Consider the following 26,366-nt stretch of genomic DNA (forward strand, 5'->3'; position numbering starts at 1 on the left):
AAAGAGATTTCATCACTTCCTGCAAGGTGGTCAGGAATGTTTGAAAGATGTTTATTACTGCCTGACTAGAAAATTAGAGTTTTTTTCTCTTGAGTAGTGGTTCTCAAACTTTAGTGTATATCGAGTTACCTGGAGGGCTTGTTAAAACACAGATGGCTGGGTCTTATCCCTAGTGTTCCTGGATTGGAGCCCTAAACTTTGTATTTCTAACAAACTCTTGGGTAGGTAATACTGATTTTGTTAGTCTGGGGAACACACTTTGAGAACCCCTGCTATAAAGTCAGCCATTCCACATTCATGTAGATCTATAAACAAGAGTATTTTTCACTCAACTTGTCTATGAAAGTAAATTGGCAAACTACAATTGTGAATGAATTAAAATACTACTATTACATTTTCAAAAAAGCTATCTGTATTTGTTACTAAATTCACTTTTAAATGTTATCTGGAACTATCTATCATTATCACTGGAAAATGGCTCCACGTGTTTATTAAAAAGTCACAGAATTTGCTTCAGTTGAGAGAAACACTACCCCTGCTTAAAATTTCTTCCCATCCTTTCATTAGGCTCATAATTATTATATTTCACTATAATATATGCCAGGGACTGTTCTAGGTGCTTTACATATATTAACCCATTTGTTCCTCACAATAAACCAATGAAGCAATTTATTTTATTAACTCCATTTTACAGATGTGGTAACAGGCATAGAGACTTTAAATACCTCAGTGATAATCCAACAGACATTAACATTGGAGTCTCTCTGGTTCCAATATTATGGTCCTTACCTATTATGCTCTTCTGCTACACATTAAAATATAGTTTGAGCTCAAATACTTACCTGTACCGAGAAACAGGACATGGTATCTCCCATCAGCAGCATTCACTCGATCCACAGCTATCTTTGTGTACTTGTAGTCAGTGCCTATACGAACAATCAAAGGCCTTCTGTGGATTGGGTAGACAGAATTGTACATGAGAGGATGGTTCCGGATAAAAGTGACAACATCATCTGGGAATTCCTTAGTGGTCCGCATATTGGGTGTAAATGCTCCTCCTGGGCACTAATAAAACATTTTAAAAAGAGCCGAGTTAGTGAATAGTTACTTCATTTTAGTGATAACCAAAGGCCTCTACTTTTCAAAATACTTAGAAGCTTAAGTTGTTGTAAGTACAAATCCTCCTCGACTTATAATGGGTTTAAATCCTGATAAACTCATTATAAATTGGAATATTGTAAGTTAAAAATGCATTTGATACACTTAACCTACCGAACACCATAGCTTAGCCGAGCCCGCCTTAAACATGCTCAGAACACTTATATTAGCTTGCAGTTAGACAAAAATCATGTAACACAAATCCTATTTAATAAAGTGTTGAATAGCTCATGTAACTTATTGACTAGCGTATCAACAGTGAAAAACAGCATGGTTGGTAAGCGTATGGGTTGTAGACCTTTGTGATCACGCGGCTGTCTGGGAGCTGCAGCTCCCTGCCCAACCCAGCATCATGAAAGAAGATCATATCACAAATCGCTAGCCTGGGAAAAGACCAAGATTAAGTACTCAAAGTACAGTTTCTGTTGGTTGTGTATTGTTTTTGTACCATCATAAAGCCAAAAAACCATAAGATGAACCATTCTAAGTGGGGATCATCTGTATTTGCTATCCGTTGAGGAGAAAACAGCATGGCTACACAACTATCTATAGAAAGTGAATTAAAAAGATATAAAATTTGACCATTTGAGCAAGGCTAAGTCCACTGATCCTACTCCATTTGTTTTCAGAGAGCAGTTGATGCCATTTTGTATTTAACTTTTTACACTTCCCACCCATCACTTTTCTATTTTTACTCTATGCCAGTGACAGTGTTGTTAGGTAAAAAAGAAAAAAAAATCTTGTGGATATAATCTAATGCTGTTACTGGCTAAAACAGATTAGCATTATCAAATTCAATCATAACGCTAATGTGCAAGAGTTTTAATCTCCGATTCCCTCCTCCCAAAAGAGGGATCTCTGAAGTCGGAGCTTGGATTGAGTGTGGTAAATTAGACTTGATAGTTTCCCTCTAGAAAAGACTCCTGTGACTTCCATTACTCTTAGAATAAAATTCCAACAGCTTAGCATGGCCTACAAACCCCTGTATGTCTGGTGTGCATCTCCCATTCCCATAGTAGTTCTCGTTGTTCTTGGGGCTCAAGCATGCTCCCCCTCCAGGACCTTGGTGCTTGCTATTCCCCACTTGAAACACGCCTCTCCATGCAATTCCATGGTTTTCCCTATTACCTTCTCCAGTTGTCAGTTCAAAAGTTACTTGTTTAAGGGTGGCGACATATATAAACCTAGTTCCCCATCTCTATCTCCACTCTATCCTCTTAATCTGCTTTATTTTTCTTCATAACTCTATTTACCTAACTGTATATTATGTATTAGCTGCTTGTCTGTCGATTGTTTCTCCCTCTAGAATGTAAGCTACGTGTTGACCTATCTGGGTATATTTTGTTCATTGTTTCACTCTTAGACCTATACCAAAGCTGAGAAATAGTAGATATTCAAGAAAGGGTAATTTAATGAGTGAATTACTCTATTATATCTGGCATTCAATTTTCATGCAGGGGCTGTATGAAATAAGAGCCTCAATTCTGGCCAGGAGAGGAAAGATTGAGAGCATCAAGTTCAAAGAGGCAGCTAGGAAGCAATTGTAAGATCTGAAAAAGGACTGCTGGACAGCTTCAGCAGTTCTGGAAAAAAGGCATGACAAGGGCTTCTGGGGAGAAGATTCCATTTATAGGGCATCTGAGGCCAAGCTCAGGGGTAGGCTGGGAGCTGCTGAAGCTTGGAACTCAAGCGTATCCATTAATAGGATCCAAGTGTTAAGTTATACAAGTGAAACTGTTAGGTATAATCTGTTAATAATCTGAAACTGTCAGGTATATCACATACACATTATTTGTGCAATCCTATTAAATTCCTGACAATATTTCTACTTTCAAAAACAAAAATACTTTGTCATATTTTCTTGAAAGAAAAGCGCTTCTGTTCTAATTTTCATTTACTGTCTTAAGAGAGGTAGAAGGTGAAGGAAGGCAACAAATAGCAATAGCAACGGGTACAGCATCTAGGCAAACCACAGGATGTAATGGGGACAGTAACAAACTGGAAAGTTGTACCTTATTCAAAAATGGCAACAAACACTCATTTCTAGCTGATTGCTCCTGTGCAGGAATATAAGCCTAGTGTGGCCAGACTTCAACAGAAGATAGAAATGTGGGATTTTATATGAAATCTGCCAGAATTGTAATGCTAACTCAATGTAAAAAAATAAAAACAACCTTAGGGACCCCCCCAAAAATGGTGACCTCTAGGTTAAATCCTTGCAACAGCTATTGCACAGTGTTAGTGTCTCTGGACCAGTATCATTGGGCAGACCCATATTTGCAAATAACTCTCAGCAAATTACTAATGTTGCCTCACTCACTTAGACTGTATTATACTGAGTGCAATTTTTAGCCTCACTTTGACCAGTTAACATTACTAGAACTTTTTACAGGACCAGTAAATATAGTTCTCTTTTTATAGAAAGGCACAGGGAGCAATTAAGTGACTTCACTAAGGAAAGATAATAAGACAAGTAATAAAACTAAGCCTCTGATTCATTATCCCATCAAGTGACTTTCATCTGGGTCTCATACACTTTTCTTTTAGGAAAAAGCATTTTATTTAAATATACATGTTTATAAATTGTCCACAAAAAGACTAAATAGGGACAAAGAATTTCACTTGAGGGTATTCTAAAATGATGGATATGTTCCATACTCTTGAGAAGTGTAGAATTATGGGTGTTCTCTACCCTCATTCCTCACACAAAGTGGAAAAAGGGAAATGCATTGCTCACTGAATGAAAAAATGGAAAGAACAAATGCACGGGCAATGCAATTCCTCATAAAACACCACTAATTATGGTTTGCTAAGCTGAGATGTCTCCTTAAATATTTGCAAACATTCTCATTTGTAAGTTTCAGAAAGATCCAAAGTTAGCATATATTACTAGCCAATTTATATAATTTCCAGTTAGCAATTATTTTCATGAGTGATAATGTTATTAAATTATAAATGTCTAGTTTCTGGGTTGTACTTAATTTAAATTCAGTTAAAAATTATGTCTCATGTGCTCAAAAGTGTACTTATTAAATAGGTAACTCAAACAAATCAACTCAAATCAGTTATTTTATATTCACTCAACTGTCCCCTGTTCGGGACTTTCGTTTTATGACTTCTTGCTTAGAAACCAGTGTTTCCTGGCAGGAGTATTTTCAAAACTACAAAAGAAGTCTTTTTGACAGTAATTAATTTTTTCCACTGATTCATGGCATAAACTTTGCAGTAAGGCACAGGACGAGTGACAACCATGGTGACAAGAACAAAAATGGATTACTGTTTGCAGATTCTCTGTCTGGATTTGTGAGTTTGCTCAGTGTAACGTTACCAAGTATAAATAAGATGCAATTAACTTATCCCTCACCTTGTGATATGTAAAAGCATGTGGATTGAAATCTCAAGATAATATAACATCTACATACTGCCATAAAATAAAGCCTCTGTCCATAAATGAGGTTGATGTCTCATTCTTCAGAAGGCTGACTGAGCTCTACAAATAGTCATTAAGTACTTTGGGTTAAACTTCTCCTTTAAGCTGTTTTTTTTCCAGTTCTAGTTTTCTGTTTATCGAGCAGTGATAAGCACTCTTTTTTTGAGTAAAGACATTTTAAGTGTTTTGATTACTAAAGTGTTGGGTGAAATGCTAGGAACAATAACAATGCCACATTAAGGAAGTATCAGCAATTGTTGCCCTCAACCTAATTTCTTTCCTATTTTTCGGTATTCTTGACATCTGCTGTCCTTCGATGCTCCTAAATCTCACATCCGTGATCCTAGTTTTCAATATTAATATATCCATATATTAATTCATGTAGCTAATCTTTGGACACTTTTTATTCAAAAAGCATTTTGATATGCCCAGTGGGGAACATTGTTAAGAAGTCACCATTATCTTAGAAGACAAGTTTTCTACTAAGGATAGACATAATTTAGGAAACTATAATTCCTGGGGCATTGCTGGATCACAGAGCACAAAGTGGAAGAAAGAGGTAGGAATTGAGGTTAAAGACTATAGAAATTAAAAGCAAAACTAGTCAGAGGAGGAGTGACTGGCATGGTCAAGGGGAGCTTGACCTAAACACTTGAAAGATAAGTGGTATATGGATAAATACATGGACATAAATAAATGGCATTCCAGAATCTGGGGTAGTTTCTGGCACTGGTCTTTGAAACTTGTATTCTGAGAGAAACTGATCTCATGCTTAAACCCTTTGTAATCTAGGCCCTTTATTTAAAGCCGAAAGATTTACATAGCTGAAGACTGGTACTTCTGCACCAGTTGGTCCTCATTTTACCTCCATTTATCCCCCACTGCGGACAGGAGTGCTCTGTTCCAGTCCTACTAGCTCAGGCAGAACTTCTAGAACTCACTTATTAATTTCTATCTCTGCCTTATATTGTAAGCTGTAACCTTCGTCTGGAACACCACTCTTTCCCACCCAAATTATCCAAATCTGACTGCCTTCAGGGCCAGCTCAATCTCCTATTTTTTATATGCCTTCTCTATGTAAGGCTGTCCCACTACAGTCTCTCTCACCTAGACTTCAATAGTATTTATTGTCTATTTTATTCATGTGTCTTGAATAATGATATGAAAAAACATATAATGAATTTTTCACGTCTATACACCTTCTGTATTTAATTTTATTGTAACTTCCCTAACAATGTTTTAAACATCTATGAAGACTAGAAATACTTCTAATGTAAGAACCACCAAAAGATGCATGGAATCAACAAAAGTCCAGCAGTAAAGTTCTCTGTTTCTGGCCACCACTAACGATGTGGGTCATGAATTTTCTGTGTTCTTTTGCTGCACCAGGCACCAGGCCTGTTCAAAGCATGATGATGAAAGCAGATGGGTCTAGTCCACTTACAAACAGATATTTACAAACAGAACATTTTTATTACATTCTGCTTTAAACAGAAGAGTATAAGCAAAAATAATTTTCTACGGAAGCTTTATACACGTTGCAACAGAATAATGTAATATGTTAGCTCAGCCACAGAGAGAATCTGCAGTCTTTGGCCGCCCTTTGCAACATACCAAAGGTGTCTTGTTTCTTCCACAAACTTGAATTACTTATGGAAAAACATTATGACACAATTGGCAGGCTTCTTCCCACTGACTTGGGCTTGCTAGTTGGGGCAGTTTACTAACATAGCCATCAAATCGGCTTTAAAAGAATCACCTACAGGAACCATTAGGATGAGGGTATACAATCCCTGCCCCTGTCTTTTCTTTAAGAATCCAGTCATGTATTTATGACGTTGACCTGACTACTGTGTCGTGAAATAAAGTACAGCAATCACATTTGGTGCTTCATGGGAGGACTTCAGGAGCAATGTTTTTAACCCTAGAGAAGAGGGAATGCTCTGCGTCACTTGGCTGTAGGTCTTCCTGCTACATCAGTGGGATAGTAAACCCTGGAAGCCTAGGAAAAAGACAGACACTGGCCACTCTGAGTCAGACAGCTGAGACTTCCTGGTGTGTTGCTCAGGGAAGGGTGGAGGGACCACATCTTCTGGGAGGTATGCTTTCCAGAAGGAGTTCCAGAGGTCTCCTCCACCCTGACTGTTTCTCTCCCTAAGGATCACTCATCCGACATTTTTTTTTTTTTATTTAAGGGAGCTGCTTTGGTCTCAGCACCAGATGTAAGAAACCACATTATAGAAATATGTCTCAACTACTGACTACTCCCTTTTTCACGGCGTCAGCTCCAGATGTGTGTTACTAAACCCTGGCTTATACCACACTGCTTTGCAACAGAAAAAAACCATGCTTATTCTTAGGAGCTTGGAAATAGTGAAAAGTGGGACTGTGAGCTGAATTTTCTAATTTAGCATTAGTTTATTTTGTTGTACTAAAAGGGGCTTATCTATTCCCCCATTTTATGTAGAATAATTGCTATTCGACACGAGTGGTTTTCTCAATATGATTTCTGAGAGTCTTTTTGAACTGTCATTCGGGTGAAGAGTCTGACAAGGGGTGGGAACAGAGGTGGCTTTTCTTCAGGAAAAAAATCCCTGAATTGTAATGCTTGTCAATTTCCAAACTGTAACTCCTCTCCCCATGCTTATCTCCATTAGTACTGCGAATCCTTACTTGATTGAGATGCACACAATCTGCTCTTGTAAGCTGGGTATAAACAAGTTCCCACTCGTAATGACTGAGGCTCTGAGGCCTCAAACCTGATTCAATGAGCATGGCTCTCTTTTATCTGTTTTATTTGTTTATCTGGGAAATTTCTCTTAAGGTAATAGTTGGGGGGAAATAGATTTTCACTGAGTATACAAATCAACTGTTCCTGTACGAATCCCATACATAAGTTGTTAAAAAAGAATAATGAATGAAAGTATATACAATCACAATCACTTGTTAATTTTCTGTATTAAGATGAAGCAATGACTTGGTCAACTTCAAATAGCAAATAATTCTCAAAAAGAAGATTTATCTTTGAATAGGTTATCAGTGAGTCACCTGGGAATGCATGAAATACACTGAGTGAAATAATGAAAGCTGTGAGTTATAATGGAATCCGAAAGCTGTTCACCTTCCCTTTCACTTTGCCTTCTCTTATGTAATCTCTGCTTCTTATCCAACACACCCCAAGTTGAGGTACCCTAAGATAATTTATCTGTTAATATTTTCTTTGTGTTACACAAAATAATTAAGTATTTTTCCACTTTCTGTTGACTTATGAGCATCGAAGAGAGATCATGTAAAAGAGATTGTGAATTGTATGAAAGGACTTTGTCCCCAGCCATGATTAGGTGCGGCTTTTTAAAATTTAATTGTTTCATAGGTAAAAAGCAATGATGAGAATCTTTCCAGTTAATTAAAAGTTAATTGTTCCTATAAAAGATGTATCAATGATTAATCTTTGAGTTTCTTAGCGACGGAACTAAATTTGAGTTCTTTTAATTTTGAATAAATAGGTTTAAAGGCTTAGCAAACTATTTTTCCTATTTTTTAAAGAAATTTGATAGCAGTGTAATTTAAGATGATGAAAAAATAAAGGACTGAATTAATACACTGCAAATAAACTCTAATAATAACACAAAAATAAAGTGAATCAACAATTAGTAAATATTATGTGGGATGAATATCTGAAAGCATATTGGTAGAGGGAATTTCATATTCAAGGAAAAAGGAAAAAGAAACATTCTAAGAAAATAATATTTTAACAATTATCTTTTGATTATTTTCCATGAAACCATTCTTCTTTACTCACATCCACCCCAGTTTATAAATATAACCATATTCTATGAAATGCAAAAATACTAGAAAATTATATTCCTCTTGAGAGTCAACTGAAAATTATATTCCTCTCGATTGTTTCTTCTCGGTGTACTATATGACATTTTATAGAGATGAAAACTAATCAATATTCTAGAATTCAATAAAGCATTATAATGGGCCAAATGAAAAACAGATAGTAGGACTATGATCATTGTTGTCCTTGAAAAAGTTCAATTCCAATCTGTCAGTTCACTGTCTGTAACTGCAGCTGGAAAAGTTAGTTTTCAACGTACTTCTTAATACTGCTAGTATTACAAAACATGGATATACCTGTATACATCAAAACTTTATAGTTTATAAATATTTTATTGAATTATAACATCACTTTAATTGTGTTTACACATACTATTTTCTTACTCTGAGAAATATACAGCATATAATTTTAATATATCCCTCAAAAATCCCTTAAAACTGAAAGAGCTACATATGTTTTATCTCTAAATTAATTCTTGTATGGTTATTCCTTTATTAAAATAGGTGAGATTCATTAATATTATAAAAAGCAACTAGCATTCAAATTCTTTTAGGCTGCCACCAAAATGTTAACACTTTCCAAGCTATGGCTTTTATGCCAATAAAATTGGGAAATATCTCTGCCCGGCTTAACATATCCAGTTGTCTTGAAGTCTAAAAGAGATTTCATTAGTAATAGTACCCAGAAAAAATTGTAGAGTGTGCTGTAATATATTTGTAAAATCCCAAATGACCTGAAAAATCATAATGAGTATATCAGTAGGTCTATGGTTATATTTAATAAACAGCAACATGATATTCATTTCTTGTTAAATTATATTTTTTAAGAAGCAAAATAACAAAGAAACTTTCCTAGATACTTACAGTTCCAGGGCGAGGATATGGAATTCTACCCTGATAGGAAATCAGCTGATGATTGGGCCCTTCTTTGTGGGCAAAGGGCCCATTAAACACAGTCTGTATATCAGATAAATGGTACACACACACTGCTGATCCTTTAAAAACTGAGCTAAAAAAAAAATAAAAAAGAAAGATCCATTTTCTTATTTTTTTTAACTATTAAATACAATTTTAAAAAATAGATGGTAAAGTTTGTGATAAAAAGTTGATATAATTCATCATGGAAAAGTTGAATGCTACAGTACACACTGTAAAGCTAAAAAACTGCTATTATTTTGAAATAAGCCATTGATACATGAAGCATTAAAACATTTAATTTATCCATGGAGGTAGTAGACAATAATAGGTTATAGAAGAGTTATCAATGTTTCCAAAACACAGGACACGTCAAAGAAGTTTCTAACTAGTTTATTTTAACAACAACAACAAAAAATTGGTGATTTAGTCAAAAATACCAGTTTGAATTCTAAGTCACTGTCAATACAATCTATCATAATTTAACTCAGAGAAATAAATCTCATTAAGGGAAAATGGTATCTCTTTGCCTTAAGATTATTTTAATGTGAGAATGTTCTTACATGTATCCTAAATAGTAGCTAGAAAAATCTGTTGTCATAGTTTATGTATTTTTCCTGTTAGTGACAGAAAAAAAAAAACAAGTATCCAAAAGAGATTCATTACATTAACTTTGTCAATAAAATCTCATAGAATTTGTTCGGATCCTTACTAAAAACTATTTCTGTTGTCACTAAGGCAGATTAATTGAAACAAACATTTCTGACCTACATACATCTTTTAAAGTAGATGCTTAATGGAAAACTTAGATGCCCATTGAAAAAAACAAGATACGTTATTAACCACTGGCATCCCTGGTCAGAAATGACAATTTTGAATTTCTCAAAAAGCTATTGGGAAAGACAAACACTGTAGAAATATTTTTTTGAAATGAACATTTTCTTCTTAAGAATTTGGTTCTTTTCGCTTTATCCAATTCCTTGTGAGTTAAATCAAGACTACTTTCTCTCTTAGAACAGGAGTTAAATTGTTAATCTTGAAAGACATCTTTTTACATATTTTATAGGGCAAGTGTAAATATGATTTATAATTAATATCCCTGTAATTTTCTTTTACTTTGAATGGCCCATCACAGTTTACAATTATGCTGTACTTGCCCCACTAGAAGAGAATGCGAAAATCTTCATTTTTTTCTTTATAATTGGTTGTCTAATAAAAGGGAGCCATTACATTCTACATTGGCCATGCCACAGCTGGAGTACTGTGCTGCATTCTGAGTGACATTCCCAGTGTAAAATGAATAAACAGAAATATGTCTAGGAAAGGGTGAGAATATGGCAATTGTCTTGAAATATATGACAATTGGGATTGGACATCCCAGAGAAGTTAGAAAAGATTAAACATATTTTCAAATATATAAAATACTGTCATATGGAACATGAAAACTGGTGCAGTATTTTATTAGTTTCTGAATAGTCATCATTTTTGATCGCTCCAGAAGTAAAACTTATTTTAGTAGAAATAGCAAAAGTTTAAGGTGAAACATGAGTCTTCGAGTTACTTCCTTAAAACAAAATATCTTATATACTTTATTCCTGCATTATAATTCATATTTTTCTTTCTTTGAGAAAAATAGCATATAGTCATTATAAACACTTCATTCAAAACTACTTTGAAAACATTAGTTCAGCTTAAATATATTTTGGTAATCAGGCAAAAGTAATAAAACAGGATGATTACATCCTGAATGCTAAGTAAAATTAAAAGTTGAAAAGACTGTTTTGTAGTAATTACTATTACTCAATAAGGTTTATTGTTTAACCCATCAGCTGTAATTGTTTAATGATTACCTTGATGTTGTAAAAATGCCATACACTAGTGTTGTCCTTGGGTTATCAGTTTCCAGCAGAAACACATCCTCTACAAAAGGAAAACAGCATTATTTTAAAGTTCCCAAATATTAACTGTATTTTAAAAAATTTACCCTAAGAAAATAATTTCGACTATGAAAAGTATTATTGAGAAAGGTATTCTGGCAGCATCATTATAATCTGGAAACAACTAAATGAGCTCAATGATAGGCACATGGTAGAGTAAGTTAAATAAAATATTATACAAACACTAAAGGGATTTATAAACACTGCGAACTTAATGGAAACCATGCTAATGAAGTAATATTTAATGGAAAAGGCACAGTGGTAGATAACATAGACTAGAACCATATAAACCATAAAACTATACACCAGGATACAGTAGGATTCCCAGTGAGTGTCTCTGGTTAGCAGAACTATAGAAATATGTCTTTTTTCTGCATTTTCTTTCTTTCTTTTTTTTTTAAAGATCTATTTATCTATTTTAGAGAGAGAGTATAAGTGGGGGGAGGAGCAGAAGGAGGAGAGAAAGAATCTCAAGCAGACTCCCCGTTGAGCGTGAAGCCCAATGGGGGCTGCATCTCACAACACATGAAATCACCACCCGTCACATCACGACCTGAGACAAAATCACAAGTTGGACATTTACCTGACTGAGCCACCAAGGTATCCCTTTTTTCTGCATTTTCTAAATATCCTTTAATGATAATATACTATTTTTTAAATTTAAAAGGTTTACAAATAAACAATTTCTTTTTGACCTACGGTTAGACGTTAGAATGTGGAAGAAAACTCTTTCAACATGATTTTTTTCTTTATATAAAATAAGACTTTTTTGGCTTATGGTCAAAATTGCTAGTGATATTTTCATTTAATCGATAATTCCCCTAATGACAAAAAGTTTGAAGTATATTAAGGCAAAGACAAAGGTACAGGTAGTGAGGTTCAGTAATACATAATAGAACCTGGAAGTAGATTTCTGGTAGGAAACCCCAGTTAATAATCAATTGTTACAGTTACAAGAAAATTCTGAATTTAGTGACATTTTTGCAAATAAGATTCTTGCTAGGAAATACAAAGAAAGATGTATTTATTTTAAATTCACAATGAATTTAGGCCCTCTTAAGCAATAAATTAATAACGAGCAGCCTTTCCATATGTGAACAAAAGGCTGAAATGCCTGTCTTTCCCTAAAAAAACAAGAAAGACTGAAATATCTTAAGCCATTAAAACATAAACATACTTGCAAAGAATTTGAGGGAAATAATGTGTAACTATGTTATAACACAAAAATCATACTTGGAACTTTCTTCTATAAAAGCTGATACAAAAACTTTTGTTTCTATGATCAACACACTGGCTGGCTTTTGAAGAGATCAACTACCTACTCCAGTTTCTATGATTGCTAGAACTGCTAGATTTTTCTATATTGTAATGCATTTTTATTGCTTACCTCATCGCCTGCCTCAAAATCTGAGAATAGCCAGCAGTTTACATTTTAATGGATTAAAGCAAAATAAAAGTCATTTCTAAATGGCACTTAGTAAACATGACACTATGATGTGTATCAAGTTATTATGATTTAAAAATGAGAACTGTTCCCTAGTAGAAAGGAATCAGATTGTTAGTCCTTATTTGACCTGGGAAGTATAAACCTCCTCATGTCACACATGCCGAGAATACTTAATCCCAGGTTCACCAAGGAGGACTAACCTTTCCCATCCAACCTTGATTCTGCTCATTAACTATTAATAGTAAAAATACATAGCTGTATTCTCATACAAACTGATTTCAAATCAGAATATTAGAATTTAAATACATATGAAATCATATTCTTTTAGATAAGCACAAATATATCATTATTCATATGTAAATTATGCAAGTACCTCTTTTTCTGTCTCTCTCTCTCTCTTACACACACACACACAATCATATATCATAGTGAATTCAATGAACTAAATGTTTCAGTAGTGCACTCAGGGCCAAAACAGATTTAAAAAACACTTAAGGAAATTCATGAACAGTATCTGGATCATTCACTCAAATTGGCAGATTATTTATGCTAAAAACATTTGTGGAAAATACACCCTCTTCTGAGAGGTTATTAAAACAAACTTTACAAACTCTTTTTCAAAAAACATTTTTCAATCTCACATCCACATACCTAATTCATCAAAGTGTGTTTCTGGGCCGTCTTCATCAGTTACAGAGCACACCAGCCTCGCTTTTAAGAAGGTTGTCCACTTGTTGACAAGGCTACGCAGTCCCCCAGTGTCATTCTGAAACCATTTTGAAAACACACTTCAGATTGCTTAAATAAATATTAAAGGGTATTTTAATATTCAGCTTAGATTTGTATTACTTGAGGATTTGTTATAATCTGAAGGGTGGAAATGTTAACTACATGTGCATACCAGCAAAGATGAATATTTAAGATCTATAGTATTTTATAAAATAGCCACAGCTATACTATTAATTTTCTACAATATGGTATTAATTGAAAATGTTTCAATATATATATGCCCTAAAGATTTCTAAATTCAACAGTGTATGATAAAAATATCTGGAAAATGTATGGAGAACACATAATTTAATTTGCCTTAATAACTCATTATCTTCAATATGAACATAAATTACTGTACACAGTGAAGCTTGCAAATTCTACTGTGGTCAGGAACGTGGGTTCATACTTACACCAAGTGGTCTCCTATAGTTCTATTTTCTCTCCTTCATTTCTCTGTCTTATGATTTAATCCTGAGTATTTCTTTTTTTTTTTTTTTAAAGATTTTATTTATTTATTTGACAGAGATAGAGACAGCCAGCGAGAGAGGGAACACAAGCAGGGGGAGTGGGAGAGGAAGAAGCAGGCTCACAGCAGAGGAGCCTGACGTGGGGCTCGATCCCACAACGCCGGGATCACGCCCTGAGCCGAAGGCAGACGCTTAACCGCTGTGCCACCCAGGCGCCCCTAATCCTGAGTATTTCTAATCAGATGCTTTAATATATATATTTCTCCAGCCAGGGAAGGGAAAATGGCATTGGGATCATTCACAAATAGTCTCTACTGAATTTTTTTCTGTATGTCCAGAAGCCTTTCATCCCTACTGCAGGTTTGACTGCCTTGTTCCAAATGACTGAGAAGCAGATGAGCTCCACAATCAGAGGAATATTGTAACATTTAAAAAGAAACTATTTTAAACACTGAACACTTTAAGAAACACTTTTGCACAAAGTATGCTAATCATAAGTACGTCAGGGCAAACATATAAAACTCTTATGAGAGGGCATCATGAGTTTTCCTGAGTTGCTATATATACTTACTGTTTATACACGAGAACTTTTTTTTACTGTTTTTAATTAGGACTGTATTTTACTAATCCATTTCTTTTCACTGTTGTAGACAGTTTCTCAATAATTGTCTTTATTGACATTTTGCTGTATTTTACTGACAGCAATTGTTCTGTTTCTTTCTGTAACATACAATTTAGCTAATGCAAATGCATTAAATGGAAAAACAATGGACTATTACTCAGCTATCAAAAAGAACGATTTCTCAACATCTGCTGCAACATGGACAGCACTGGATGAGATAATGCTAAGTGAAATAAGTCAAGCAGAGAAAGACAATTATCATATGATTTCTCTCATCTATGGAACATAAGAACTAGGAAGATTGGTAGGAGAAGAAAGGGATAAAGAAAGGGGGGGTAATCAGAAGGGGGAATGAAGCATGAAAGACTATGGACTCTGAGAAACAAACTGAGGGCTTCAGAGGGGAGGGGAGTGGGGGGATGGGATAGGCTGGTGATGGGTAGTAAGGAGGGCACGTATTGCATGGTGCACTGGGTGTTATACGCAACTAATGAATCATCGAACTTTACATCAGAAACCAGGGGTGTACTGTATGGTGACTAACATAATATAATAAAAAAATATTATAATAATAAAAAAAACAAAAATTAAACAAAACCATTTATATGTGTAAAACCATGACCACAATATTTCCCTTAATTAAGGTTTTTTATCTCGTATGACTGATGTGAATAAACATTAAATTAAAATGTCTCCTCTCAATATTTCATTAATCTGCAACCGTAGATAAAAGTAGGAAAATAAATTATTGGCTAAAGAAAATATATTTATTTAATTTGAATTTGTGTCTTTCTTCAAATTAGGACAAGATTAATACTTACAGGACATATTCTAGCAATCATGGAATGAATCTGTTTTGTGCTTCTGCTATTGTCAGTTAGTTTCTCTTTGAAGAAGAAGTACACCTTAGCATCATTTGGATCTGTGCCATCTGGGATGACATGTGCATCCACAAACATAGGTTCTGGGAAAAAAATACAAAAGCTATATATATATCCTCAAGATGGAACTCCATCTACCATTCACCCAAGTAGACCACAGGCATACGGCTTCTCCATTTTTGGTATAGAAGAACAACTCCATGTTCATAGGCACAGTCTAACAGCAGTAATTGTATTCACACAACATACTGTATTTGCAATGTCAAGTGCAACAACATATATCTATAACATAATAGCTTAAACTATTTTTTCCCCTGTCTGCAATACATTCTAGAAGTTCAGTAAATGCAAAAATTCTTTGGGTACTGATGAGCTCTACAAAATTAAAAAGCTTTTCTACCAGTTTTCCCATGGAATCAAATTGTCATTTTATAGAAGAAAAAAGTTTGTTTTTCAAAGTATAGTTTTCAATCTAGTACATAAAAACTCAAACTCATTGAAGCAGAATGTGGATCTGGGAGTCCAAGATCTGAAAAACGGTTTTTCTTAAAATACAGCATATTAAATGAATGGGAAATTTTTCAAGGAAAAAAATGCGGTCATTTGAAGGCACAGAAGGATTCCTTATTTCAAGAACAAAACAAGTTTTAGAATACTCTATTTCCAGATGTACTGGAGTCATAAATTGAAGGAGTAAATGGACAATCAATGCTTTCTTGTGCTTGCCTATCAGTGAAGATGCTTTACTGTGGTGATTCATGCTTTACTATGCGATGTTAAGTGAACTGCCAAATTTAGGGTCAGCTAGAAATCATGCCCAGGGAGAAATGACAAAGATCTTAGCGGTTACTTCTTCTTTTAAACAGCAGCAACTGATTGAAATTGTACATTAAAGTCAAATGTACATCTTTCATAATGTGAATTTCATGTGATCCCACCCCAAATTAGAAACAAATGAATAGTGATAATCATAAAGTTATCATACCTATAATTTCCGTTAAGTACTAAATAATTAAAAATTATATACACCAGTTTTATAATTTAAGAATCTAAGTATAAAACAAATAGGAAGAGTTCCTGAAAATACCTTAGTCATTATATCTAATTGTCAAATTAAGGAAAATTTTTAGATTTGACATTAAAATATTCAAGCAGACTAAATGAATAAATAGCATATTTAATTGTGATATGCTACAATTAAACAACTGGAGAAGATTCTTGCATATGAACCTATATAATAAATATCATTGTCATTTTTATTTATTAATATATCTTATGATAATTGTATATGGTTACTAAAGAGTTAGAATATGAACTATGGACTACTCTGATGATTTATTTATCCTAAATATTTAAAATCATAGAGTACAGAATTGTTACACCACAGCTGATTTTTTAACCATTTTAACCTTTCTTCATTATAGAATTGAACTAGTTTAAAACATGATTCTCAAAATGCATAAAATGTTTCTTACCACTTAGCCATTTGGAATTGTGTTGATCAGTTCTGACTGCATTCCTCTTGGTTAAACTTCGAAAAATAGCAGCATCTGTGCCCATGAAATCTATATACATTCCAGAGAAAAGCTCCTCATCTATGAAAAAGTAAGAAAATGTCAACACAATTTTAAATTTTTTTTAGGCTATTTTAAAAATCAAGAAGAACTCACTTATTAGGTAACCACCCACATTACAGAGTGTTTATAATTGTTGGTTTCCATTGTCCATTAAATGAAAAAAAATTGGATTAAATTTAATCTGGTCTCATTATTGCCTGTATAATTACCAAAACAATTTTATTCTACACAGAAATAAAAATTCCTCTGCCTATAATTATACTAAAAACCTAAGTTTATATACTGTGTATCAAAAATGACAGAAATAATATATGTGTAAAAGATAACAAAACGGCTTAATTATTACTTTCTTTTAATAGGTAAAAAATACTGTTAAGAGAACACTCAGTTTCTAATTTTGGCAGGAATTAACCAAGTGGGAAATAGGGCTAAGTCATTTAGTACCCTGAATATCTTCTCATCTGTAAAATATGGGAATTGGCTTATGATCTCAAAATTTTTTACCATGTATTAAAAATTCCATGATTTCACAACATAGATTGAAAATATTAGTTCTTATTGTCAAAATACTATCAATGATAAAGTTATTTTATCATTAAAAGTATGTTTTAATTTTTAGTGCTAGAAGTTTTCTATAAGGTAAATAAAGTGCTACTTTTTCAATTGTAATGCACAATATATTATTAACATTATAAGAAAAACATACTATTATGTTAATAAGCCACATGTGGTTTAACATATTAAGCCATAAAAAACAGAATGTAGAGATAAGAAAGAAAATATATCTTAAAATTAAATTATCATCACTAATGGCAAAATCAGATATTTTAATCTGTATTTGCATAACATTAGACATTGGGCTTATTTGTTAAGTCTGTATTAATTTCTACCCTAGTAAGGACAGTAAGCATTGAATTGGTATGTGTGACCCTAGAATAAAAAATGTAGTTAAATGTCTATTTAAAAAAGAATAAGATGTATCAAGTCTGACCCACTGAACCACTGTGTAGCTTTTTTCTCTGAGTGATATTCTAGAATTACTCCCCTGGCTATCTTCAGATCATGGTCATTTTGGCAGGACTGGAACATTTTGAAGCATGCCAAACTCACTGCTTAGTACTAAGCAATACCAGTTAACCCAGGATAGAATGGAGAATGAAACGTTTTTAATACGTGCTCACCAGATCATGAACTGGACCCCACCAGTTAGGAAGTGGGTACGGCAGGCATTGTGCTGCCCAGTCCTGCTTCCTAGTAGTGGTCTGAAGCCCAGGGGAACAGATTATAGGAAGATAACAAATGTTCATGAAAGCATTTTGAGCAACTTAGCTTTTAAAAATTCTGTGAACATTTGTGAAGCATCTACACAAGTATTCGGTAGAAACCATGGTTGTTAAATTAAGATAACTTTGTAATTAATTATTTCACATTTTTACTATACCGGATTATGCCCAAAATGGTGGGTTATAAATTCCTGCTATTCAATAGATTGATTAGCACAGATGTCAATTATCGTAACTGTTTTCAAGTAGAAAAGGAAAAAGGACACTCAGAGGACGGTGTATGGGATGATTCTAATCCTACTGCACACCACCTTATTAGCTATGTCTCCAACTATTATAAGAGCCTACCTGCCTAATTGGCTTCATATCCTGTCTTCAATTCTTACTCATTTTATTTTTTAATTTTTTAAAAGATTTTACTTATTTGTTTGAGAGGGAGAGAAAGAGAGAGAGAGAGAGAGAGTGCAAGAGGATGGGGAGGGAGAAGCAGACTTCCTCCTGAGCAGGGAGCCCAATTCCAGCTCCATCCCAGGACACTGGGATCTTGACCTGAGCCAAAGGCAGACATTCAACTTACTGAGCCACCCAGGCGCCCCTATTATTAATTTTAATAGCAAGTTAAGAATAATGAAGTTTCTGCTTTATTTTGTAAAAGAAATAATTAATATCACTTTAAAAAGAACTCTGAGTAGGGATGTTTTTTTCAGAATATCTGTGTTGGTTTATGCAAAGATAAACTAACTGTGCCTTTTAACTTTAATCCAAAATCCTTTGCTTTCCATTTTACTTCCACTGAAAAACTCCATGAGGCTATTGATAGGTTCTTTAAGAGAGATCATCTAACTTCCTCCTGTGCTACAACGACATGAAAAACAGCAAAAAAAAACAAAAACAAAAAACACAAAACAAAAAACAAACCACTGAATTTGAACACTGGCTTATGCAACAACTATATTATAAAATCTGGAATTCTTCAGTTCTCGATGTTTCTTGGTACTTTAATATACAGAAATACTTTAAACAATCTGTGTTATTTAGTGCCTTGCAATAGAACAGAAAATGATCAAGCCCCATAAGGCAAAGTGAGATGACTACACAAATTTACTGTGCAATATTGGAGATAATTTTAGAGGGATAATCAGTAGAACAAATAAAATGACAAACACAAGCTACTAAGCATATTCCTCCTTTTTGTTTCAGTTTTTAAGGTAAGCAAATAGTTTAATGACTCTGCTAATTTAAGTTCTAACGTTAATCAAAATATTAAAAGATAAGGGCGCCAGGGTGGCTTCTAACTCTTAATTTTGGCTCAGGTCATGATCTCAGGGTGTACTCAGCACAGAGTCTGCTTGTCCCTCTCCTTCTGCTCCTCTGCTTGCACTCTCTCTCGCTCTCTCTCAAATAAATAAATAAATAAATAAATAAATAAATAAATAAAATCTTAAAAAAAGAATGTAAGAACAGAAATTGAAGTCTCAAATCCTTAAAAAGGAAAGTCTATAACTAACAAATTTTGTAAACAAATCCAATTCTCTAAGGACAAAAATATTAAATGACTTATCACAGTTTACCAGGAAAATTTATAATGTCCTGTTTTAAACCTTTTTTGTTCTAAATGATATTTGATGTGTTCACAGATCTTTGAAGTTTATTTTCGTAGCATTTAACTTGAAATAAGTGAAATCTATATATTTAGCTAGTATTTTATATATATATATGTATATATATATATCATATCATTTCAATAGGTGAACACAGTTTTCTTCCTAGTGGAAAGACTTTCCAAGACACTGCATTTATTAAATAGTATTCAGAAGCTTATCTGAAAAGTTTCTGCATCAGACATAATTGAGTATTTTGTAATTTCAGAGTTTTCTAATTTTTGGTCCCAATGATGTACACATGCATTTTGTTATTCTTTCATTTGAAAGAAATACCATTTTAATCATTTGTAAAGTACTACTAAAATATGAGGAAAATGCATATATTTAATACTAGAAAAACTACAGAAAATATTGAAAATTACTTAATAATATATATCATTACATGTATATGAACACACACTTTTTTTGTAAATGGTTGACTTGCTCTAGAAATGACAGCATCATCATAGTGAATGAAAAAAATACATGTTTATCATTTAATCACAAATACTTGCAACTGAGAAACTACAATTTCTCAACTCACAACTTTCTGTTACTTCATTCATGGGCGATCATTCATGCTACTATCTCGATGGGTATACTGTGTCATGAATTTAGTTTCTTTAATTTCCTTTTTATTTTGTATTTCCCTCTCTCTCTTTTATTTTCCACTTACTGATCATAACAGACACTGTGTTCACATTGGGGTTGAAGGAGCAGCGTCCTTTTCCAGATTCACACTTGGAGTCAATCACAAAAACTTGGTCCTTTATTATAGATAAAATAAAAATACAGCTATAGTAAATAACTTTATATTTAGTTAACCAATTTGTTCTTTAGTAAAACAAAGCATCATCACAAATAACATGCGTTCCATTTGTTTCCTTATGCCTTCTCTATTTACTTTATTAAGACTTTCTTGGCCTATATGAAGAAAACATCTGTAACTTATAAGAAAAGTTCAGCAGGTCAAAGTTCTCATCCTACTACTGTCCCCATAAAGCTGATCCAATAAGTTCTCAAATCCATACCAGAAAAAAAAAATCAGTATCAGCAAAAATCACATGGGAATCAGGGATCATTGTAAACCTGAGATAGATATGTTGAAAATTGGCCAAAAGAAGAAAATTGTCCACAGAGGAACAATGTATACAAGGATTATATTATTTCCAAAATAATCAAGACATTTATAAAATATAAAATTTATATTACCACTTAGTTTTGTTATATAAGCATTATGCTAGATTTAACAAAGTTGAATTAATAATGTAGATAAAAATGCTTTTTACTCATTCATTCATTTATTTATTTAACAAAAATTTATCAAGCACTTCCTATATGCCAGGTACCAACAAAATCTTAGGAATACAGTAAATAAGATAGACAAAAATCTTTATCCTCAAGTAATTTATAATATAATGTAGGAGAATATAAATATAAAAAGCATAAATACAGACAATGTAGAATACGCTAGATGGTGCTCAGTGGTCAGGAGAAAAATTAATCAGAGAATGGAACTTGGGAAACCCAGGGATTGGAGGCAATGATTCAATTTGAAATATGATGGTCAGTGTAGCCTAATGGAAAGGGAATATTTTGTTGGTATATTTCCTTTTTTCTTAAATAAAGTTAGCAAAAGCTACTATTAAAATTCAAAGACAAAATTTTTCACTTTTGTAGGTTGCATTAGATGATGGAGGTTCTTAATTATCAAGCTAAAGATTTTTCAAAATTTCCCTGAGAGAAATTCAGGCTCTATATTTTTTGAGTATGGAAATGAAAGGATCAAAACATTGCTTTAAGGAGATTGGGCCTTACCTTGGTGTTTTAAGAAGATTGAGAATGGCAGTTTTAAAAATAGACACTAGATTGAAGAAATAGATTTGCTTTCAATTGCAATAGATCAGGAATTAGGTAATAATAATCTGACATGCTAGGATCTCAGGGATCATAGTAAGAGCAGTAAAGATGCAAGAGAAGTTGTAAAGTACAAATCAACAGAGCTTGGCAATCAATTACAAATCGGATGTAGTTAAGGAAGATGAAGAAAACAAAGATGCTTCTGAAGTTTTGACTCCTTAAAGAAAATAAAACTATTTCATTTTCGCTACGCTGAGTTTGATGTGTCAGCAGGACATCCCTGAGATGATAGGGACTCACAGAACTTAAAAAGAATCACAGTTCTCTAGCCTGGAAAGGTCTTACAAAATGATCCTCTTCAGTGAATTAACTCTTTAGATGAGGAAAATATAACTTGCCCAAGATCATGTAGCAAAAAAAAGACAAAAATAAAATTAAAATTCAGTCTCCTGCCTCCTCACTGTGTTTGCTTTCCAAAACATCAGTATTTATACAATGACTAAACTAAATAAATAATTGAGGAAAAACAACAAAATTTAGTAAGGCCATTTGTGATTGTTTTGCCAGAGATGTATGTATATTTTATTTAAAAAGTGAGAGTTGGCACTGCAGGAATTGATGAAACTGCTTAGGTACCACCTGCTCTCCACTGAACTACCATTGTACAGCATCCTTTCTCACACAATTAGAGTCTAGATCTTGTCACCAAGAAGAGTGTTTTCTACCTGAATAATCACAAATTCAAGCATGCAGCAATAATTCTCCAACTTCATCTCCTAGGAACCCACTTCATCAGCCTTCTCTCTTTTTGACTTTCTTTGTTGTGCTGTTTGGTTCCACTAATTTTTTGCAAAAACATTAAGTTCCTTGAATCTGTGATTTTTTTCATTGATACCACAGCCCAGAAGGGCATGTCTATCTATACATTCTCCATATTTGTGTCCAAACATATAAGCATTTTGCAGAGGGTGACCCAACAAGGTAAATTCAACATAATATAGATTTGTGATCACCAACACAAAATGGATCTCTGTACTGCTTTCAAGGATAATCTTATCAAATGGTTCTTCCATTAATAATTTCAAACCATTGTCATTATAATCAAAGCATCTAACTTGTTCTTGGCTCATATGATTAACAAATAATTGATCATGTGATTGCAGAATAAGTGAAACCTTAAAATGAGACATCTTCAACTTCTCACTACGAAACTCAAATGAATATACACTAATACATCCACTAGCACATGAGAGGAACTCTTTCTCTTACTTCGAGGCCAATCATTTCACCAATGTTTTGGATCTCATTGTACCCAGTCTTCTTAGGAAACTTATACTTTTCATTATCTGCCCCCCTGTCTTAGATCTTATTAACTGGAACCTTTATATCATCATTTAAACAACCCATTCAGCTCCTACACATTACTCTCCTTGAGAATCACATTTCTTAAAGAATTACATATACTCATCACCATTTCGTGACTTCTCATTTTCTTCTCAATCCATTTCAATTGGCCATTCAACCTCAATTGTTCTATTGAAACCCTGTGTTATATCTTAATGGCAACCACACTACACAATTCAGTGTTTATTTTTTAGACTTCATTTTACTTTGATTCTCAATGATATTTGAAATTGTTGCCCATTTCCATATTTTTTAAAAGACTTATTTTTACTACCAGAATGAAAAAAAAAATTGTTTCTTCCCCCTACTTGGGGGTTTCTTCTTTCCTGGCTGTTTCTTCTTAGTCATGTTCTAATGTCCCTTTTCTTCCACCTTGCCATTAAATTAAGAGACCTTCAAGTCCCAACCATACTCAGTCTTCTCTTTCCACACTATACCCTCTCTGCGTGATTAAACACATGCATTGCTTGGGTTTCAGTTACTCTTATAAAACAATGACTCAAACATTTATATAGCCAACTGTATATTCAACTGCCTACTTGATATTTCTACTTGGATCTTTCAATACAATCCAAACTTAAGCCCAGGCTTAAAATTTTAATCTCAAACATGATTCTCTTTGTTGTTTCTCATCTCAGTTCATGAGATATATAACTGAAAAGGGGAAAAATAAAAAACAAGCAGCAAAAATATCAATATCTATATCACTGTAAATTTCCTTTTATATAGCCAAAACCACTAATATCAACTATACTATTCTCAACTTCATGTCTATTTCTCTGTCTTCATTGCCACTTGCTTTCTTTCTTGGCGTATTAAAATAATTTCTTTCTTGGCCTAGTATATCCACTCTGACTGATGCCACTATAGCCCTCTCATCCCCTCCCCCCCAAATCATTTGTAACGTAACACAGAAGGGACAACACAATGCTTTCCATGCCATTTTCTGCTTAGGATCATTACAGTTGCTTCTCCTTTGACACAGGATAAAGACCAACATCTTAAAGGTAGCTTACAAGTTCTGACATGATTTTGTTTCTGCCATTATTCTCATTAAATAAATACATATTTGTAGATTGGATCAATGAGAGAAACAAGTAAGACCAGAAAGAGAGTAGGTGGTGAAAAATTAGAAAAGAAGGCATAGCAAAATGTTCCATGATACAGATGCCAATAATGGCATTGAAAAATAGAGGGTATGACCAACATGTTATAGATCAGCCTAGGAGAAAGGATGCTGGTTAGGGGAGTCAATTTGATCACTGAGGAATCTTGGTCATTAGGAAATAGTTTTAGTTTATGGGTGGTAATGAAAGTCAGATCAGAAAGGTTTAATAATGACACAAAAACAGGAATATAAAAGTTGAAAATACAGCCTACTAATCTGAGAAGTTCTGTGAAAAGTAAAAGAGAGAAAAAGAAAAAGAGTTGAAAAAAGTCACAGATCTGAGATAACGATTTTAAGAAAAAGAAGCATCCTATTTTAAAACAGGAAAAAAGAAAATGCAGGAGAAAGAAAACAAAGATATAAAACAGAATAATGAAGGTTACTGATCAAAGAACTTTACTGATAAAGAAAATGCACAACTTTTCTTCTAACAAGAGGAAAGCTACGGAAAGATGCATAAGCAGAAAAGTTTGGTGACTAATTTACTTCAAAATGCATGGGGAATAACTGGAATGCCTATGATGTTCTTGGTCATTCAAAGGTAAGGTTATCTGCTTGATGACTGACAGAGTCAGGGGCTTAAATGGTATTCAACTGCTGAAACAAATGTATGGAGACATCATAAAATCAACCATAAATGAGATATAGTAATATTCTAAGAATGTGCTGCAAAATTAACCAATTATAGTTTTTAAATTAGTGTTTTATTCATTATTTCAAGTCACTATATACTTGTGTTGCTTTATCTTTTTTTAGGAACAGAAGACAGAAAATTAAGGCAGTGGACAGAAGAGAAGTACCATGGTTAGGAATTGATATAGCAAGGATTTGTAGGCTCTTTGGATGGGCCCCATTAAAATGGTCTGGAAAAGCTCTGACTCAGCCTCACAGAATAATGGAAGACTCAGAGGACATAATGAAAGTGTGTGATGTTCCAAATGTGAACGAGGCTCATAAAATATCCTCTGAGAACCAATGAACCAAGGCAGATAGAAGGTGGTAGATAGTGTCTCAGAAATAAAATGAAATAAGTAATGATAAAGCCACCCTAATTTGGTTCACTCTCAAACTGGTTCGAAATACAGGAAAAAGGCCATATCTTAGTACCAGCACATGGTGTTACCAGTAAGTACTACCTCTGGTCATTACAAAATACAACATTAGTAACGCATAAGAAGGAAAATTCTCCCAAAATACAACTCTCTGTATCGTGCAGTCATTTTACGCTCACGGATCTTTTATCCTAAACTAAAGAAAACAAATACAGTAGATGCTTGATAGATTATGCTTCTTTATTTATGTTATTATTTATATATTATAGATATATAAAAAAATGATGTTATGGTGAAACCCTTTGATTTGAATTGACTATACACAAAGCTTAAAATTCATAACACTTTTCATACTTAAATTGGCTCTTAAGATGTTCATATATTATTTAAAGAGATTAATTAATGGAAATGTTTCCCCTTTGAAATATATCTTTTGAAGTGAGACTAAAGTAGTTCATATTTAGTAAAGTGATTAAATTTTATTCCATGCTGGTTTTCCAAAGGAGATTATTTTTTGGACCGACTTTCCAATTAAGCCTCGAAGTGCATAGTGGGCAATTTGTACATGGGAAAATGATTTTATTTGAAATCTGTGCTCTGAAAACTGCTATGCTATTGTTGGCCTATACAGTGACTGCACAGCCTTCAGTGGAGTGTCTGACAGATTGCAGACGTCTGGGGCAGTAGTTTATTTAATCAATTGATCACAGGCATGTGGTTCTAATGACAAGCTCAATGCAGCCAACTGTAGTCTTCCAAGAAGCATAGCTTTACTTTTCTTTCAGAATTGGAATATTTCATATCATCTTGAACCACTTGGAAATGCCTCATTTTGGGGTCAACTTATAATTACTCAGCTATTTTTAAATGACTTTTTGTTTACCAAAAGATATGTGTATCTTCAGACG

General features: G+C 33.6%; 1 protein-coding gene across 1 annotated transcript in view; it reads right to left on the minus strand.

The window, feature by feature from the left end:
• Positions 1-26,366, minus strand: part of SEMA3C (semaphorin 3C) — a 169,794-nt gene that overhangs the window by 49,385 nt on the left and 94,043 nt on the right. The window contains exons 6-12 of the mRNA XM_026504590.4: positions 20,651-20,741; positions 16,947-17,066; positions 15,412-15,554; positions 13,382-13,496; positions 11,197-11,266; positions 9,296-9,440; positions 843-1,065 (exon numbers count right to left, since the gene is read on the minus strand). Of these exons, the coding sequence (XP_026360375.1) occupies positions 843-1,065; positions 9,296-9,440; positions 11,197-11,266; positions 13,382-13,496; positions 15,412-15,554; positions 16,947-17,066; positions 20,651-20,741 (907 nt within the window). The remainder of the gene's footprint in view (positions 1-842; positions 1,066-9,295; positions 9,441-11,196; positions 11,267-13,381; positions 13,497-15,411; positions 15,555-16,946; positions 17,067-20,650; positions 20,742-26,366) is intronic.

Source organism: Ursus arctos, unplaced genomic scaffold (genome assembly GCF_023065955.2).
Source record: "Ursus arctos isolate Adak ecotype North America unplaced genomic scaffold, UrsArc2.0 scaffold_3, whole genome shotgun sequence".
Taxonomy (NCBI): Eukaryota; Metazoa; Chordata; class Mammalia; order Carnivora; family Ursidae; genus Ursus; species Ursus arctos.